We start from the raw sequence: 19239 nt of genomic DNA, 5'->3' as shown, positions 1-19239 counted from the left end.
AGAGGGTTGGATGGATTAGACAGAAAACAGTTTTGTTCGAGCTTCTCCTTCTATTTGTGGTGTGCGTCTTGATGTTGTTCCACAAATGGGGGGACCTACAGTTTCAAGCCGACTCCGAACATCAGATATTTTTTATGAAAAGATGCATTTTCACGCCACAAATACGCTCGGAGGTTTGCCATTGCCTGGCGACTGGCAACCGCTATTAGAAAAAACAGTCAAATCAAGAATGATTTTGCTGTTTCATGTACGGAGATTCGAACAAATGCACTCCCGAAAGGTAGTCACGCACCAGCACCTTCGGTAACGGCGGCCGCTTCTTTTACTGGTACTATATATTTATAAGAAAAAAAGAAACAAAAGTGAATTTTATTTTAGGCTCAATAAAAAAACTTGTCTAACTCGCTTTCAAACATTTGCCTAATTGAGCTCAAATTCCGCCTTTGAGATTTAGCTCACATCACGAAATTTCAAACACATTGTTAGAGCTATCTAAGCCTTTTTAGTAGCGTTATGTTAAAAGAAAACGATTCCCTTTGCTTTTCTTATTCGACTATTTTATTCTCAAATGTTTGTAATATACAAGGCTGCCTAACTTACTTGCTGTGTGACATATTTATGCATAACAACGAAGAACGGATTCCAAGGAATAACAGAAATAAAAAACATGATAATTACATAAATTTCTATGTACCGGCACAACATAGTGATACATAAGAAAAATATGTATGTGCACACATCTGTATGTACGTACATATGTGCTTGTATGCTAATGTTCATTTGCAGGTGCATTAGGGTAGATCATCCGCGACTCCGAACATCCTCCCCCCCGTTGAAAGGTCACGGCTTTCAACAGAATCCTTTACCGGGAGAACACACAGTTTGTTTACGGCTCGACGCTTTATGCCACTAGATGTTCGCAAAAGTGCCACTCGTACGACACCCTCTGCTCCAGGGATAACTTCAATTACTCGTGCTAGAGGCCACTTCAAGGGCGGTGAATTTTCTTCCTTTATGCACACGACATCATTGACTTGAATATTGGCTTGAGGCGTAAGCCATTTTGCGCGTTGCTGGAGAAGAGTGAGATACTCTTGAGTCCACCGCCTCCAAAGTGCGGGGAGCGAGGGGGAATGAAGCGCCAATCGAAACCATTACTGAGGCAAAAGTTGTGAAGTTTGCTGCGGTGTTTTTCACTGAGAACTAAGTCTCGTAGTTCCTTAAGCTCGTTCTTAGCGCCTACAAAATTCGTTGCATTGTCAGACCAGATACATCTTGGTATTCCCCGCGTGGCTATGAATCTTTTTAATGCGTCAATAAATGCACCCGTTGAAAGGTCTCTTACCAACTCCATCCAAACAGCTTTTGTAGCGAAGCATATGAACACGCTAACATAACATTTTTGTGGCGATTTGTTGCGCACTTCAGGCTTGTAATAAAACGGGCCGCAGTAATCCACACCGGTGACTATGAAGGGCCGCGAAGCCTGAATGCGTTCCTTGGGCAGATTAGCCATTATGTGCTCGACGAGTCTCGGTCTTGATTTGAGGCAGATAATGCATTTTTGTAGAACGCCACCTATTGGCCAAAACTGCATACGAATAAAGGCGAGTAAAGCTTGAGGACCTGCATGGTGATGCTTACGATGAAAATACGTGATTATTGCGTACGTCAGTGGATGATCCTTCGGTAGAATGCATGGATGGCGCGATGAAAAGCTAAGCATCGTATTTTTTAATCGTCCACCGACTCTAATAATTCCGAAGTCATCAAGGAATGGCGATAACGAGGCAATGCTGCTCGAATTAGGGACGCATTTATTGGCTTGCAATACAGTGTACTCCGGCCACAATTGCGCTCTTTGTACTATGCGAATAAGAAGTTGAGTTCCCTGATGAATGTCTTCAGCCTTAAGTTGCGATGACCTTGGCGATTTTTTGATGTTAATAAATTTGCTGGCATACCCAAAAATTCGCTGCATTGTTCCGAATGAGTTAATGTATTTGAAAGAAAGGGAAATGTCTATATGGTTGTTTGCAGAAAGCAAAACCCTTTGTCGAATTTCGGGAAGTTTTGGTTGTGGTGAGCACATGCGTGGCCAGTTGTCCTCCGCTTCTAGCAAAAAGGGTGGGCCGTGCATCCAAAGTTTCGATCCTAGAAGTTCCCGGGGTGTAGCTCCCTTCGATAAAATGTCAGCCGGGTGCATTGCTGTAGGAACATAGTGCCATTGCATACCCTCTGTCAGTTGATGTATGGTGGAAACCCGATTGGCGACAAAAACGTTAAACCTTGACGGTTCTTCTCGCAGCCACGAAAGGACGGTGGAGGAATCTGACCAACAATGAAATGAACAATTAAAAAGTTTCATTTTTGTAAACTCACCCATTAGCTGTGCGAGCAATGTTGCTGCACAGAGTTCCAGCTTGGGTATGGTGACGGTCTTTAGTGGAGAGGCACGGGCCTTTGAACATAATAGGTGAACTTGTATGTTGTTGTCCTTGGTTGATCGCGTGTACACAAGTCCCATAAGCTTCAAGGCTTGCCTCGCAAAATGCATGGATTTCTCTAATAGCTTCAGACTGAAAAACGTAACGAGGAAATGATAAATACTGCATGTCTGCAAATCCAGTGCAAAAAGCAGACCAAGCAGTGTCTAACGATTGTGGCAGACTCTCATCCCACTCGAGCTTATCTCTCCACATTCGTTGCAGAAGAATCTTCGCCTTGGTCAGTGTGGGCCCCATTAGTCCAAGGAGATCATAACATCGAGCTAGTGTAGACAAAGCAGAGCGTTTGAAGTTTTTTCCGAATTCTCTTTGTGGTACAAATGAAAATAGCAATTTGTCCTTGTGCGGGTCCCAGAGAAGCCCCAGTGCTTTGGTGATGTCACTGCCATCGTCAAACTTAAGAAACTTTTCCTTGTCTAAGTCAGGAATATCACGAAGGATCTCAGGACTATTAGAGCACCATTTGCGTAACTTGAAGTTTCCTCGGGTAAGAAGGCTAGTTGTTTGCAGTTTAATGTTGCGTACTTCTGCCATTGAATCGCCCCCAGTTATCAGGTCATCTACATAGAAGTCGCGAAGTACCGCTTCTGCTCCAATGGGATAAGTCGCGGATTCGTCTACTGCGAGTTGGTGCATGGCTCGGATGGCTAGAAACGCTGCAGGCTTAGTTCCATACGTCACCGTGTCGAGCTTATAGATGCGAAAGTCTTCTTGTGGAGATTCTCGTCACAAAATACATTGGAGCATGTTGTCCGGTGGAGTGACGCGAACACACCTATACATCTTACAGATGTCTGCAGTAAGAGCTATAGGAAAAGTACGAAATCTAATAAGAATATGAAAAAGCTTCGGTTGAATAGTTGGACCTGCCATGAGTAGGTCATTTAACGAAAAACCTGAGGTAGTGGTTGCAGATCCATCAAAAACCACCCTCAATTTTGTTGTACTACTGTCATCCTTGATAACGCAATGATGTGGCAGGAAGTACTTGCATTGTTGTACAACCTCGTTGGAAACCAGCGAAATGTGGTTGAGGTCCAGATATTCCTTAATAAACCTACTGTATTCTGCCTTTAGATCAGGGTTACGGGCGAATTTTCGTTCCAGACCTTGAAAGCGTTGACGAGCTTGTAAATAGGAGTCTTCTAGGAGATCCATGCTGCGTTTTATGGGCAGACGAACAGAGTATTCACCTGATGGCAATCGAAAATAATTTCCCTGGAAGTGGGCTTCGCAGTCAAGATCTTCTTGGGAGGCCTTAGAGATCGGTTCGAAAATGTGCTCGATCTCCCAAAACCGACGTACTAAATAGTCCAGCCGAGTGCTGGGAATGAGACCACTGGAGGATTTCTGCCTCACGACGAATGATGACAGGTTTGGAGTTTGTTGCCCACCTCCAGATAGCACCCATCCGAGACGAGTTTTCTGAAGTATTGGTAAACCAGATCCTAAGCGTATCTGACCCACACAAAGTAGATCGAAGAACAGTCCTGCTCCGATGAGCAGATCAATACGTTGTGGTAAGTTGAACCCAGGATCGGCTAGTGGTATGTTCGACGGAACATTCCACTCGTTGGTGCTCACGGAGCAGCCAGGTTGATTGTCGGTGATGGTTTTCACAACAAGGGCAGTTATGCTTGTTGAAAAATCTGAAATCCGAGACATAAGTACGAGATCGAGTGAGTAACCTTCCGTTGGGAAGTTGGCATCTCCAATTCCAGAGACTGTAGCAGAAGCTTTTGTTTTGAATAGCTGAAGTTGATTTGCGAAGCGAGTTGTGACGAAGTGCAACTGGGAACCAGAATCCAAAAGAGCGCGACAGGACACGAAGATTTCAGCACGATTTTTTACAAGAATGACGGCAGTAGCTAGGAGCACAGGATAGAAGGAGACACGGGGGCATTAAGCGAAGCAGATATCGATGCAGTCATAGCACTGGATCGAATTGTGGCCACCGATGAAGCATCGGCTTGACTATCGGTTAACGAAGCAGTTGACCGGTTAAAATGCAGGAGCGTGTGGTGTTTCGACTGGCAGGTGCGGCACGATCCGGATTTGCAGTCCCGCATTTGATGGCCAGCCTTGAGGCAGTTAAGACAAAGTGCTAGCTTCTTAACTATAAATTGCATGCTCGGGTGATCTACAAAATACACAAACACGTGTTGAGCCTTTGGAGGCGACAAAGGTTTTCCTTTGACTAATACTGTCGTTTTTGCTATGCCTTAACGCCTGACCAGTCTGTGCTTGAACAGCATGCTCAACATTCTCAAGCATTCGGCAGCGCCTTTCCAAGAATGCAGTCAATTGATCCCGGGATGGCAGCTCGCTGATCGAAGAGGTTTCCTCCCATTTAGCCTGCGTCGTTTTGTCAAGTTTCTGGAGAATCATTTGTACGATGATGCAGTCTGCAATTTTCTCGTTAGATGCGAGCGACTGTAATGCACGAATGTGTGAAGTGACCTTGTCTGTCAGCTTTCGGAGCATGCCTACGTTTGAATCCACCTTGCTCAGCCCAAATATCTCCCTGACGTGTGCCTGAAATATAAGACGTTTGTTATCGAAACGCTTCTGCAAAAGTTCTAAAGCAGTTTTATAATTATCATTGCTTATTTCCAGTGAGCGCACGGTGTCGAGGGCAGCGCCACTCAAACAGGAACACAAATGTTGTAGTTTGTCGATGTTTGTGAGGTCGCTGTCCTTGTCGATAATTGACGTAAACATCGAATAGAAATTTGTCCACTCAGTGTAGGCCCCACAAAATTTAGGCAGCGTTAATAATGGTAGACGTGAACTATTGGCGTTCACGACGATTGATTGGGCTTCACTGGAGTTCATCCTGAACGTGGAGCAATGTTGAGAGGTACTACGTTTACCTATCTCGCGTTGCAAGCTAGCCCTAAGGTTGATTAGAGCAGCATCGAAGTGGCTTGGCAAATCGCTGGCTATGGATTCAAAATCTAATTCCTCTAAGCTTGTATGCGCGACAGAAAAGTTGGATTTCAATTCGACCAGAGACTCTTGCGTTGCCGAAATACTGTACTCGTCCATACTGTGCAGCTTGTCTGAGTCCAACTCTTTGATTAAGCGCTCCAATCTGTTGAAAATAGCCTTGGTTTTCAGTCTTAGAAAGGCTGCTCGATCTATATCTTCCCCTTGCATGACAAAGGTTTAGACGTTGGCAAACGAGAGTCGAAATTACATCAGTGCGCGGCAGGCACAACTGTACATTTTTAATAACGGATTTAAAATACCGGAAAATCGCGTTATATTATCACGTCGGGGTCACCAATGTTAGAGCTAGCTAAGCCTTTTTAGTAGCGTTATGTTAAAAGAAAACGATTCCCTTTGCTTTTCTTATTCGACTATTTTATTCTCAAATGTTTGTAATATACAAGGCTGCCTAACTTACTTGCTGTGTGACATATTTATGCATAACAACGAAGAACGGATTCCAAGGAATAACAGAAATAAAAAACATGATAATTACATAAATTTCTATGTACCGGCACAACATAGTGATACATAAGAAAAATATGTATGTGCACACATCTGTATGTACGTACATATGTGCTTGTATGCTAATATTCATTTGCAGGTGCTTTAGGGTAGATCATCCGCGACTCCGAACACACATTTTATTAAGAAAAAAAGAATATAAAGCTTAATTTTGATTGATTCATTTTTCCTCTATTCACTTTTTTACTTCACATTTTGTTTTATTTAAAGAGAAGTTTAGTTTTTAATTTGTAACACTTAACTCTACTAAAACTCTTCCTCCTCATAGTATTAATGAAAACAAATCCTCAAAATTTCGGTACCAACTGCTTAGCAAAAAAAATATATATATAAAGTATATAAATATATATGTGCATACAGTCATGTGAAAAATAGTGGGCACATTTACTTTACAAAATTTCTAAACCTAACTATGTTTTAGTTCTTATAAATTGGTTAGAATAAAGTATTTAATTTCTTGCTGGGATGCCATTAAATTAAAGAACCGTTATCGATATTTAAAAAATATTTCGTATTGGTGTACTGACGGCTCAATTTTCTTTAATGGGATGAATTCTCTTTGAACGTCTGCACTTCCATCATTAGTAAAAGAGTAATTCAGTAAAATTTGGAATCAAAAAGATGAAGAATAGTTGTTAGAAGGGTATTTTTTGCTAACGACCCTTTCAACTGGTTGGCGGAGAACTGGCGCAATGTCATGTGGTGGTATGAGCCTAAATTTGATTTAAAATTGTTTAATATAAAAACAATTTTTGATATAAAAAAAAATTATGTAAAAAAAGTTTGATATAATATAAAAAAATGGGATTAAATTTTTGTTTTATTTTTTATATAAAATTATTAAAAAAATTATAAAAAATAAAGATAAACAATTTTTTTATATAAAATTATTAAAAAAATTATAAGAAATAAAAAAAAAAATTTTTTGATATAGAATTATTTGATAAAATATATAAAAAAAATTAAATAATTTCATCTGAAAAAAAATTTTTTATAACATTCTTTTGATATAAAATTAATTTTTATAAATTTGATTTTGATATCATTCTTTTGATTAAATTTTGATATCATTCTTTTGATTAAAACAATTATTTATCAAAACAAATTTATATCAAAATATTTAGTATCAAAAAAAAAAAAGATAATAATAATTTTAAGTAAAAAAAAAATTTTTCATATCATTCTTTTGATATAAAATTATATTATTTTTTTTTTATTGATATACAAACATACAATTTTTTTGATATTAATTATTTTGACATAGAAAAGTTTTGTTTTGATAAAGAATTGTTTTATTTATGTTTGCATAGAATTTGCGTATTTTTTAAGTAATAATATTAACCAATTTTAAGATAAAACACCACTCAGAAATAATTGTAGATATTAGTATTATTTGTATTCCCATGAAACATCGCTATGTGCTCCTATTATTTTTTACATGACTGTATATAACGATAAAAAAGTAATGAATACACTAAAACTGAATAATGATGAATAGAAAACTGACGAAATAAAAATTTAAATAAAGATGAAATGCAGAAATCACCGCCATGTCTAAGTGAATTAAATAAGAAGAAAAAACAACAATTGTGTGTATATTAAACAATTAAAAAAAAATATTTATAATATAAATAAATAAATTTAATCTTAATACGTGTCATATAAAGAAAAAAATATTTTTTGGAACTTAAATTATTGCATAAAATAAAAATCGAGTTAAATATTTTGCGCTACTAACTTTTCCACTGTAAATCTAAATGTCTTTCAATATGCGTTAAGAAAGATCAGAGACGTAAAAAAAACCAAATTTAATTGATTTTCAATTTGTACCAATTCATTGAAAATTCTATTGCCCATCGGTTAGAGTAACAGTAGATGCATATTTGTGGCAATCAATTGTTGCAAACAGATTTCTTTGTACCCTAAATACTTTATTGGTTACTTGCATACATACACACATTCGCAAAAAACAACAAGGAAAAAGCTAATAATGCGCGCTGGTCACGTGTCTACTCGTACATTTTGCAAAATAGAATCTTTAGTATACTTTGTTGTTTGATTTGGAAAGTTAATCAAGAGATAAAGGAAAACTGATAGTTGCAAAAAGTATAAAAATATAAATATACCATATTAATAAAAGTAAATTACTTTATGCAATACATATAAACATATTTTGTGATTTATTCATCAGCGTTGTACTCCAGTATCTTCTCACAGGGTGCTATATTGGGCGTTTGGAATTTTAACTATCGATTTTTGAAAAAAGTAAATATTACAGGCTCGCACCAGTCGTTGTACCAGGCGAATGAGTGACGTTTTCTACCCTCTACAAAAACTGTGGATCAGCATTGTTCAGCCGTTGTCAAGCTGACGATCCTCAAAATAGCTGATTCTGTCCAGTACGACAAGAACAAGTAGGCGTTACTGGAATGACGTCACCTTTGTACTAGGTTGTTCAATAAGTTCTGCGGTTCAATAAGAGAGGGCGTTGCTAAAAGCCTGAATTTTTGTTTTTTAACTCATCATATGAACGAAGGTGAACTTTCATTTCAATCTTTGCCAGATTTTTCATTCTTTGTTTACAAGCCATTTTATATGGAAAAAAAATTATGAACGAATCTTGAAAGTGTGTCAGAACTTTTCGACATCAAATAGTACAGTAGAGAAATGGGTTGCTGATTTAAACGTGGTCGCACAAGCCTTGAAGACGCTCCACGTCAAGGACGTCCGAAAACAGCAACCACACCAGAAATCGTAGAAAAAATACAAGAAATCGTATTGGGAAATAGTCGAGTGACTGAAAGAGATTTAGTAGAAGCCCCATACCTTTCATTGGGCAGTGTAAGCAATATAAAGGGTGGGCCATATAGCGTTTGCTTTTCGAACCACCTATTTTTTTGAGAATGGTAACACAAATGACATGTGAAATGTGTTCATAATTTACTCAAAGGTTTGACGTTTACGAAATGGGACGCTATACGCCTGAACAAAATTGGGAAATATTGAAAATCTATTTCCAAAGTACTGAGTCTTCTTCTTCTTCCGCGGTTACAGTAAATGGCAAGCTTTACTGTGACATGCTCTACGAGTTTTTGTTTCCAAAAATTGAAGAGGATGACATGGACGACATTTGGTTTCAACAGGACGGTGCAACTTGTCACACTGCCAAAGTTACACTCGAACTTTTGGCTACCGTTTTTGAATTCCGATATCAATTGGCCGCCTTGGAGCTGTGATTTAAGCCCGTTGGACTATTTTTTGTGGGAAGCCGTTAAGAACAAATGCTATGCGAACCATCCAGAGACGATTGATGCTTTAAAACACGAAATCGAAGTTGCCATTCATGAAATTGGAGCCCAAGCAATCGAAAATGTGCTTAAAAATTGGGTTGTACGAATGGCCTACTGTAAAGCCAGTCGTGGCAGTCATTTGAACGATATTATTTTTCATTCATAAATGACAATGTTCAATCTTCAAAATAAAAAACAAAGTTTGAAAATATATTGATTAGTTTTTTTTATAGCCGATTCAAAAAGCAAATTTTACATGGCCCACCCTATATTAACTGAAGTATTGAGCTTCAGATAGCTGTGTGCACAATGGAATGCGACTTTCTCAGCAAAATTTCGAGCGTTTTTGAAAGGATAAAGTGGTCGTGTTTGCGTCGATTAATCACTATGGGTGAGGCTTGGGTCTATCACTATGAGCCTAAATCAAAACAAGAGGCTAAGGCGTGGTGTGAATCTAGTTCTTCTGCTCCGAAACGAGTTCGTGTCCAGAAATCGGCTAAAAAGTTTTTAGCATCACTTTTTTGGTATGCAAAAGAAATTTTATTTGTGGATTACTTGCAAACTGTTAAAACAATAAATTCTGAATATTATTGTAATCTTTGAGGCCAGTTGAAGGAAGCAATTTGTGAAAAAATACCCAGTTTGAAAAAGAAAAAAATTCGTTTTCATAAGGACAATGCACCGTGTCGCATACAATGGTTAAAATTCATGAATTTAAATTCGAATTGTTGGAGCACCCACCGTATTCACCAGATGTGGCCCCTAGCGACTTCTGCTTCCAGACTTAAAAAAAATGCATTGGTGGACAGCGTTTTTCCTCAAATGATAAGGTCATAACAGCTGTGGAGGCGTATTTTGCAGCCCTTACAGATTCCCACTTCAGCAATGGAATTCACAAATCCTTTAAAATGTCAAAATATTGGCAAAGAACAAAAGGCTCTACTAGCATTCCTAAATTTGTAAATTTAAGAAACGTTTACACGCACCCTTAAATTAACGAACCTCGAGAAATATTTGTGTAAGTCCACAACACAGGGTTGCGATATGTTGGCGATAAGGATGAATGCCGGAGTGGCTTAGAGAAAATGAAGAAAAGGCACTTGGCTGTGATGGCGGTAACGAGTTGAATGGTGGGGGGCGCTTAGTGGGCGTGTTTTGGTTAATCTTACAATTCTTGTAAATTCGAAAAACACAAATTCTACCACAGTTACATTTTGTTCAAAAAGTGATGTTAAAATAATATTCTAAAAAAATTTGTTAGGTTAGTATTCATGTCTTCAACATCATTCTTTGGTTAGTTAATTGGTTAAAGTGGTGATTCATCCATAATTCATCGCGCTTCCGCACCATTTTGTCGCCACATCCATTTAAGGTTATTTAACACATGACTATATCCAGTCTGTGCAGTTTAAGAGCCTTATTAGGTTGTTGGTGTCTAAGCCAGATAGTTGTTCGAGACTCTCGAACAGTTGTTTACCCAAGGTTGACATTTTCTCATGAAAGAAATTGCATTCTTGATTGCACCCAGTGGTGCGAATTCCCATTCCCACTTTTACCATTTCATCCGTTTTTTATTTCCTTCAATGTTCCGATGTCCCGGGACCCAGATTAGGGTAACCTTATGGTCTTTACTCAAGATGGTAAGACTATTCCTAATTTGCTCCACCAGTTTAGAGGTTATTGTAGCCGAATGGATTGCAGCTTGGTTATCTGAAAGAATTGCGATATTGCACTTAAAAGAGAAATCTACGATTAGTAGTCCACAAGCTTCCCCTATTGTCAGTACTTCCGCCTGGAAAACACTACAGTCATGAGGAAAACGCACAGGTTTTTCAATTTTAAGCCTATATATATTCTCATATCCTGCTCCAACAGCACAATCCATTTTTCTGAGTTTGTCGCAATAATAGACAGACTGGCATGACTATACGTTTTTTCATTCCAGCGACCCGCTTCATTTAACATAAATGCACTCATGGTTGTCTTCTTCTTGATATAGAGTTCTTTCGGAATAACGTCTGCCAGTCCATTAAGAGCCTTCCTAGGACATGATCTGATTGTACTGACCGTTATTGTACGGGCTGATCTATATATTCTGCCACGTTATATGATATTGTAATATCTTCCAAGAGCTTTCAAGCAAACTACCGATGTGATAAAATTGGTTGTATAACTGCCTTATGCAGCCATTAAGTATACATAGGTTGAATACCCTATCTTCTTCCAAGCATACGTTAACATTTCCGCTTTGTTTGGAGTCCAGAATTACACTGAAGTACTTTGCACTGGGTGAAAGTGAGAGAGTGTGTCCACTCATGCATAGTCCGAAAGTATTTTTCCTAACGTTTGACTTTGGCGAACCTCACTTTGATCAGCGTCGAACGTTTTCAATTTTTTTTTTTGTAGATAATAAATTGAATACAAAAAAAAGTATGTAACGTTACAATTTAGCGTCGTTCCTAAACGGAACATAGGGTGGATCCTCAGGTGGCAGATAGAGGAATACCTTCCAGATATGGGTAGTAGGGGAGAAATTAAATAACTTCCGCGGACCACATTGATCGGGTATGTAAACTTCGTTAAAGAAACTAACTCTCCTCGACGCTTGATTCATCGTGTGAGATGCGGTCGAAAGCGGGTGTCTGAACTTCGAGCAAGCGGCTCGCTATAAAAATGTGATATGACAGGCAGACCTGGATGCCTCAATTGTATTCACTAGCGCTTTCCCCACTGACGTACGTGGGGTTGCGCAGAGTTGGTAGCCCAGCCCTAAAACCAAAATACTCAAGAAACGGACGTTTTGAATGGACATGATTTAAAAGAAATTTGTTGACTAACATGCTACTGATATATTTGGTATATTTATGTATATATCCATAGTAAATAAAGTAATATAGTATTCCAGATATAATGTGAAATACATTTAAAAAGGGCCATATTTTAAGCCAGTAATTTTAACTTTATACACAAATTCGGTAAGATAAGATGAGTTAAGAAAGATAAGACTTTCGCTTTTTAATCGACCAGCCAAAAAAACTGGCGCACTTCCTCCTCGTTGGATGGACGACAGTGGGGTGGTCCTTCATCCGGTGCGCCATCGGCGATCAATGAGTGCCTCAGTGCTTGCATAGCAAGTGTGTTACGCTTAGACATTTTGGCCAAGTCGACAATGCGTTCGGGATAGTGCACACCAATTAGACATTCGTAGCGCTCCTGGAGTTCCTGCGGCATGCGCCAAGGTTCGTGGCTAAAAGAGCAGAAAACAAAGTTTATTAGTCAATATGTTTATATGTTTTAAAATACACTACTTACATATACTCTTGCGGCACCGCCGCCAATTCAGGCACATACTGTCTTATGTATTCGCCCTTTGGATCAAGACGCTTCGAAAAAGCTATGGGACAAGAGACCCGCGAGGAGTCCAACAGCCGCTCAAATGCCGACGATGAGACCCACATCCAATTGCCGGCACACACTGACCAATCAGCATCTAATAGGTATTTGAGAAAGTGTCGCAAGCCATGTTCCCAATTTTGCCAGAGTGCACCGCGTGTCAGGAAGGTTGCCACCGTATTGCGAAGTGTATGGTGTAACCAACCTTCGGCCAACAATTGACGCATCGCGGCATCGATCAATGGAAAACCCGTGTGGCCACTACGCCAACTTTCCAGCTGATCAGCAGCTGGTTTTGCCCATGGAATGTTCAAGCAGATCTCATTGCCCTCCATGCGATCGTAATAGGGATTATTTACGGACATAGTATAAAAGTATTCACGCCAAATGAGCTGCCCAGTGATGTGCTCACCGCCAGTCATGTGTATACCTTGATGATATGCCTCTAGTTGTACATTCTTGAAGAGATCGTGTACACTCCAGTAGAAACGACGTACTGACAAGCAGCCGAAACGTAAATGAGCGCTCATCGATTTCGGAGATTCGACTATGTTGGGATGCGCTTGATTTGGGAGATAGTAACCGTGTTTGAAAGCGTGCTCCTCGACATTAAGACGCTCGGCGAGATGCAGCAAGGCTTGTTGCTCACCGCCGCGCCATTTTACTTTTGCCACATAGCTAACATTATCTGGAAATACGTTCATGTCCTCCGGTGTGGGGAACTATGCAGGTGTCGTCGGGGGAAAAGCGGAAATGCGGCTTTTGAGTTGTAAAATGCAATTAAGAGGAACGATCATGTTTACCTGTGTAAAAGCATTCAACTCCATTAATATGCTCTCAGGTAGTTGTAAAAGCTCTACTCCATTCCAGTCAGGATCCTCCACTGGACGCGGTGGTAAACCAATTATTTCTACGGTGTGCTGAGGAGGAAAGAAAATGGCGTGTGAATTTTTCTTTTACTTACTTTTATTAAAGCATAAATTTTACCAAAAACATCTGGTAAGTCAGTGGTGGGATTCCACCATTCGTGCTTATGACAGTACGAGGGTCCCAAAGCGTATGTGAGACCTTTTCCACTGCCTCAATACCCAATTCGTTACACAAAGCGCGCACTGAGTCATCGCGTCTATTCCAGATTGGTTCACAATCTTGTTCGAAACAAATTTTATTCAGCTGACAATGATCATTCAAACGTCGAAATATGGCTGTAGGATTGCCTTGGAATAGATACAATTTGCCCAAACCACCTGCGGAGCTGTGCACGGCTTGTAGTTGATTATTGATATCAGCCAAGGATTTCAGCAAGAAGCGCATACGATTGTAGCCAACCGTTTTGGTGCCTGAAAAGGGGAAGGAGGATAAGTTAGTTTTTGTTTTCTTTACAAGCTGGTGCAGGTTAGGTTAGGTTAGGTTGAGTGGCTGTCATCCGACACACTTAAGTCTGAATAGTCACATTGTGATATCAGTGGAGTTCATCCTTTACATCCCTGAGTCTTCTGTGAACCAACCTGTAGATTTAATAAATTCTGTTAAAATAAATTCTGCCTACATTCGATCAGATATTCACAATACACCAAGCCTTGGAAAAAAACCCATGAAAGGAGAATTGACACACACCATCTTTTCGTCGACTTCAAAGCTGCATTCGACAGTTCGAAAGTTACAGTACAAAAGGAGTTACCTATATGCTGCGATGTCTGATTTTGGTATCTCCCCAAAACTAATACGGCTATGCAAGCTGACATGACTGCTATGACAAACGAGGTTTCAGACAGGGTGATTCGCTGTTAGTTCTGCCTTCTCCAGACTGGATAAAGAGGCAAATCAAATGGGCCTGGTGGTGCACGAGGACAAAACGTTGTACCTCCTGTCATCAAAACAAACAGACGGCGCACTCGCATATCGGCACCCACGTCACTGTTGACAGTTATGATTTCGAGGTTGTAAAAGACTTCGTTTATTCAGAAACCAGCACTCACACCGATAATAATGTCAACCTTGAAATTCATTCTCTTTTGTCAACAAGTGCTACTTTGGACTAAGTAGGTAACTGAGTAGTAAAGTCCTCTCTCGACGAACAAAACTAACACTCTACAAGGCACAATGCTCTCATCATGCCCGTCCTAACGTAAGGCGCAGGGACGTGGACGATGACAACATCCGATGAAGCGAAATTTGGAGCGTTTAAGAGAAAGATTCTGCACAAGATGTTTGGACCTTTGCACGTTGGCAATGGTGAATGTCGCAGGCGATGGAACGATGAGCTGAATGAACTTTACGACGACGTAAACAAAGCGTAGCGGCTACGTTGCCTGGGTCATGTCGTCCGAATAGATACAAACGCTCCGGCTCTGAAAGTATTCGATGCGGTACTACCTGGTAGTAGCAGAGGAAGAGGAAGGCCTCCTCTGCGTTGGAAAGATCAGGTGGAGAAGGACTTGTCTTCACTTGGTGTTTCCAACTGGCGCCGGTTAGCACGAGAAGGAAACGAAAACCGCGTAAGCGGTTATTGCGCCAATTAAGAAAAAGAAGAAGTACCACCTTTAACGCTAGATTGCCCGAGGAAGTCATTTTACTGCTTTTTAATTTCAATTACAAAAAAAATTATGCATATACACAATTATTTAGTTTGATGTCAAGAGTCATACCCAGGTGTTATGAGAAGCAATTTGCATTCCATTTATATAAAGTGGAAGATATCTCATTCTATGGTACGTGAAGGCAATATGAACTGATTTTGTTTTATTTAATTGTATGCACCAAGTGGGCAGTTCCCACTCATAGATTCTGTTTAAATGTTTTTGAAGATTTGGAATTGACTCATTCTGTGTATTTCCAACAGACAAGATAGCGTAGTCGTCTGCAAACGTCGCTGTGACGCAGTTCTGAAGAGTAGGTAAATCGCGTGTGAAAAGTAGGTAAAGGTTGGACCCCAAAAGGCTATCCTGTGGGACACCAGCTATAATTTCTTTCAGGTCAGAATATGTGTAGTCGTATTTAATTCAAAAAAGCGATCAGATAAATCGGATTTTAAGATTTTTTATTTTGTTAAGGGGGGGGGTAACGTTTTTAAATTTTTTTTGTGCATTTTTTTTTATTTGGGTTTTCAAATGAAAAACCTTTCAAGAATATTCTGTGAAAATTTTAGATGAATCGGAGCAAAACTTACAAAGATACAGCCATGTAAGTGTTGCTACCTACCTGGCTCAACCGCGCGCCATTTGTACTTTAAAGCGTTGTTCCCACAACTTACGTTTTCAAAGTCGGTGCCCCTCATAACTGCACCGATCCTTTTGAAATTTTGAACACTTTTTCTGTAGATGTTTTACAAGGTAACGCCGAAGAGTTTTTTTCGAATTTGTTGATACTTTTGTTTTTACGGTAACTAATTCACCGATTTTTTACGCGAAAATCGTGTTTTTGACTTTAACGTGTTCCCAAAAATCGAAAAATTTTTAATTTCAAAAAACCCTCTCGGCGTTACCCGGAGAAAACGATTATCTAACGAAATAATTTTGGTTTTTTGATTTCAGATGATTTAACACCGAGTTATGAGGGGCACCGCAAAACTACTTTTCTTTTAGATGCGTCCGAATAATTTCTGCCATTGCCGTATTTTTAAATATTTTTGGATGAAAATTTCACAAAATATACTTCAAATGCTATAGTTTTATGTAGTAAAAGATTTGACGAATAAATTTTAACTGTGTCATCAAAAAAAATCATAAAAATGTGCCTTTTTTTCCATGAATTAACGTTACAGAAACCCATTCCTCGTCGTTCTTTGGAATTAGGCATTCCACAAACGTCATAAAGATTTGGGTCTTAAGGCTTATAAAGTCCAGTTAACACAAGAACTCAAGCCGGCCAATCATCAACAACGTCGTGTCTTTGCTGATGGGGTCGTTGAAATGCATAAAAATTATCCGGAATTCCATCGAAAAATCATCTTGAGTGATGAGGTCCATTTCCACCTCGGTGGCTTCGTCAGCAAGCAAAATTGTCGGATCTGGGGCTCAGAAAATCCAAGAGTTATTGTTGGAAAGCCTCTCTATCCTCAACGTGTTAACTAGAATTTCTGGAAACATTTAAAGTACAAAGTTGTGTAGTCCTTTGAATTTAAATATAATAAAGTTGAAATTGCATCGCATTGATTTTTCAGATTTGTTTTGCTGGCGGTCTTGCTCATTTTCTCCATTTAACGTATTTTTTATGGAAGAAAATACCCAACACGGTCAGCAAAAAAATTGGCAAAAACCACCGCGATTATTGCGCCTCCTGAAACTTCCACTTTGTTAACTCAAATATAATGAGCTTTGTACCTCGATTTCATATAAGGATTCTGAGTTTGAAATTTTTATGAAAATTTGCTGAGTGTTTATTAATTTTGTACAAAGTTTAAAACTTTGCATTATATAGTTTTTGTTGTAATATGAACTATATTTTTATAAAAAAATAATTAAAATTAAAAAAAAAAACTAAATAAATGTCAAAATTTGTCAATATATCGCGTACACTTTCGTTTGAGGCTGGCTGTATGGGTGGTATACCTATTTCTTCACAAAAATATCTCTCGCTTAACTGTTAAGAAACATTTTGGTTTAAATTTCAAAAACCGGACAACTTTCTAAGGTTTAAAATCAGTTATTTTTGGTACCTGAGACAAATACGTTTTTGGTTAGAAGTATGAGCTTTCGCCTACTTTTAAGTTTTACATTTTCGCCTTCGCCAAGTGCCTTCATTATTTAAATTTATCCATATGTTAAATTATACATAGTTTATATATATGTATATACATTTATAATTATAATACAATTAATCTTAGTGTCCCCTATCTGCGCAAATGCTCTTCTCCCTTTACTTTACTCTTTACTCACCTGCACTCTCGCCATCAAAAATGAAAAGCGGTATCAGTGCAATTCCCTCTGCCTTGTCCGAAATGGCCTCCAATAGAGCCGGATTGTCATGCAATCGCAGCCCATGGCGGAACCACAAAACATTCGCTCGCTTTGCCATAACTAATTCGTAGCACACTGCTGTATTCGCCGGTGCTCACACGCGATCTGCACTTACACAATGCACTCAAGTATTACCGCACAGCAGTGAAGCAATAAATTTTTTTATAATAATAAGTTTATTCACTTAGCTGTTTTCTTGGTTATTGGTTGATTTACTCATATACGTAGTTGTTGGTTTTTGTTTCGCCTCTAAGCATACTTGTATTGCTCTCCCACTGCACTTGGCACTAATACATTCCTAACTAGAATTATAGAATATTTATAATTCCAAGCTGTTGCAGTATTAGTTCGGTTCGGTTAGAAGCTCTCAGTATTAGTTCCAGTTGCGATTTGTAAAATTTTGCGCTCCGCTCAGAAGCGACCTTCTCGTGTCAGACACTTGTTGGCAAATGCAATTAGCGTTGGACCTACTGTTAGTTTTCTATGCTTTCTCATTTAGTTCTGCTGACGTTGTAGTTTGGCTAACTTTTGCATAATCTCACAGAGCGTAGAGCTTCAACCCCACTTTCTTGTAATTGTGTATATTCTATTTAACTGCTGCACGTTTTTCTCATCCCTTTTAAGGTGCAGTGCTTCTTTTAAATTTAACTGGAAAACTTTTATTCTGCATGTATTGGATTGTAGATGTGTGTGAGTGAATATATTGGCAAAGTGATGTTTATTCAGCTGTACCGTAAAGCAGTACGAGTTGTAACTTTCGATTAGAATTTCTTCATAAATACTTTTGTTACTGCAACAGAAATATTTTTTGTTGTAAGTCTTGGAATTTAAGTCAATTAGTAGGTGTCTAAACTAAAGCGTCCATGGAGAGAAAATAGGCGAAAAGGAGACGAACAAATGATGGATAAGGAATTATGGATGGTAGAGAATTACTGAGTGCCGATGTAAAAATTCTGCATGGCTGTGAAATCTTCAGAGGTGTTGGAAAAGTGAAAGCCAATATTATTGAACCACATCCACTCCTCTCGAAAATTTTGAACGATAACTACTTACAATTGTGTCAACCGCTTCATATACACGATGAAATTCATCCGATAGGTTGCAAATAAGTGAGAGCGATGATGCCTTAGTTTTAGTCCCGTTAGAGCTGGACATGCTGAGGCGGCTCTACCTTTGTGAAGAAATCAAACAGCGACCTTTGGCGTAGCCTGAATACCTATAAAACAACTAAGTGCTTTTTGAAAAGTCCCGTGATATGAATGGCGAAAGCCGTATAATTGCTACATATTGGAACAAGAGGACCATAAGCGTCATTAGCACTTGACATCTTCGGCCATTTGTTTTTCCTGTCTGGGCAGAAAGACAATACAGAACTCTATTTTTATTTATCCTGCGTTAGACACCTTTCCTAACACCTCGGGTTGGGCACCAAGGTCCGGCCTTTATTCATCTTGTTCGCGGGTCCTTTTTAAAAGGTTGTATCCAAAAATCGAGAGAAAATTAAATTTTGGGATCCTACCTGGAAAGTAAAGTCGTTAGCTATAATAGAAATATGTTAAAAGCCGAAAAAGCCAA

General features: G+C 39.0%; 2 protein-coding genes across 2 annotated transcripts; both read right to left on the bottom strand.

Annotated features, from left to right (window-relative positions):
• Positions 1–1012: 1012 nt before the first annotated feature.
• LOC129235611 (uncharacterized) lies at positions 1013–5666 on the bottom strand. Its single transcript, XM_054869543.1, has 6 exons — positions 4712–5666; positions 4444–4647; positions 3404–4375; positions 2659–3214; positions 2383–2579; positions 1013–2331 (listed from the first exon to the last, which is right to left on the bottom strand). The coding sequence occupies exons 1-6, from the start codon at positions 5664–5666 to the stop codon at positions 1013–1015; spliced, it is 4203 nt and encodes a 1400-aa protein (XP_054725518.1).
• A 6461-nt stretch (positions 5667–12127) lies between these two features.
• On the bottom strand, positions 12128–18180 carry LOC129247662 (cryptochrome-1). Its single transcript, XM_054886891.1, has 6 exons — positions 17889–18180; positions 17584–17787; positions 13694–14046; positions 13510–13626; positions 12626–13428; positions 12128–12560 (listed from the first exon to the last, which is right to left on the bottom strand). The coding sequence occupies exons 2-6, from the start codon at positions 17720–17722 to the stop codon at positions 12329–12331; spliced, it is 1644 nt and encodes a 547-aa protein (XP_054742866.1). The 5' UTR covers positions 17723–17787; positions 17889–18180; the 3' UTR covers positions 12128–12328.
• Between the last annotated feature and the right edge of the window lie 1059 nt (positions 18181–19239).

Source organism: Anastrepha obliqua, chromosome 1 (genome assembly GCF_027943255.1).
Source record: "Anastrepha obliqua isolate idAnaObli1 chromosome 1, idAnaObli1_1.0, whole genome shotgun sequence".
Classification (NCBI taxonomy): domain Eukaryota; kingdom Metazoa; phylum Arthropoda; class Insecta; order Diptera; family Tephritidae; genus Anastrepha; species Anastrepha obliqua.
This window is presented reverse-complemented; position numbering and strand designations above follow the sequence as displayed.

What these genes read in the sequence shown, in the direction of transcription:
- LOC129235611 (XM_054869543.1), bottom strand. Translation starts at nt 5,666, where the DNA reads ATGCAAGGGGAAGATATAGATCGAGCAGCCTTTCTAAGACTGAAAACC. An exon ending in GATGAGAGTCTGCCACAATC is followed by an intron (nt 2,580 to 2,658) that starts GTTAGACACTGC and finishes TACGTTTTTCAG; the next exon opens with TCTGAAGCTATTAGAGAAAT. An exon ending in ATTGCTCGCACAGCTAATGG is followed by an intron (nt 2,332 to 2,382) that starts GTGAGTTTACAA and finishes ATTGTTGGTCAG; the next exon opens with ATTCCTCCACCGTCCTTTCG.
- LOC129247662 (XM_054886891.1), bottom strand. Translation starts at nt 17,722, where the DNA reads ATGGCAAAGCGAGCGAATGTTTTGTGGTTCCGCCATGGGCTGCGATTG. An exon ending in AGTTGAATGCTTTTACACAG is followed by an intron (nt 13,429 to 13,509) that starts GTAAACATGATC and finishes ACACCTGCATAG; the next exon opens with TTCCCCACACCGGAGGACAT. An exon ending in GCGGTGCCGCAAGAGTATAT is followed by an intron (nt 12,561 to 12,625) that starts GTAAGTAGTGTA and finishes CTGCTCTTTTAG; the next exon opens with CCACGAACCTTGGCGCATGC.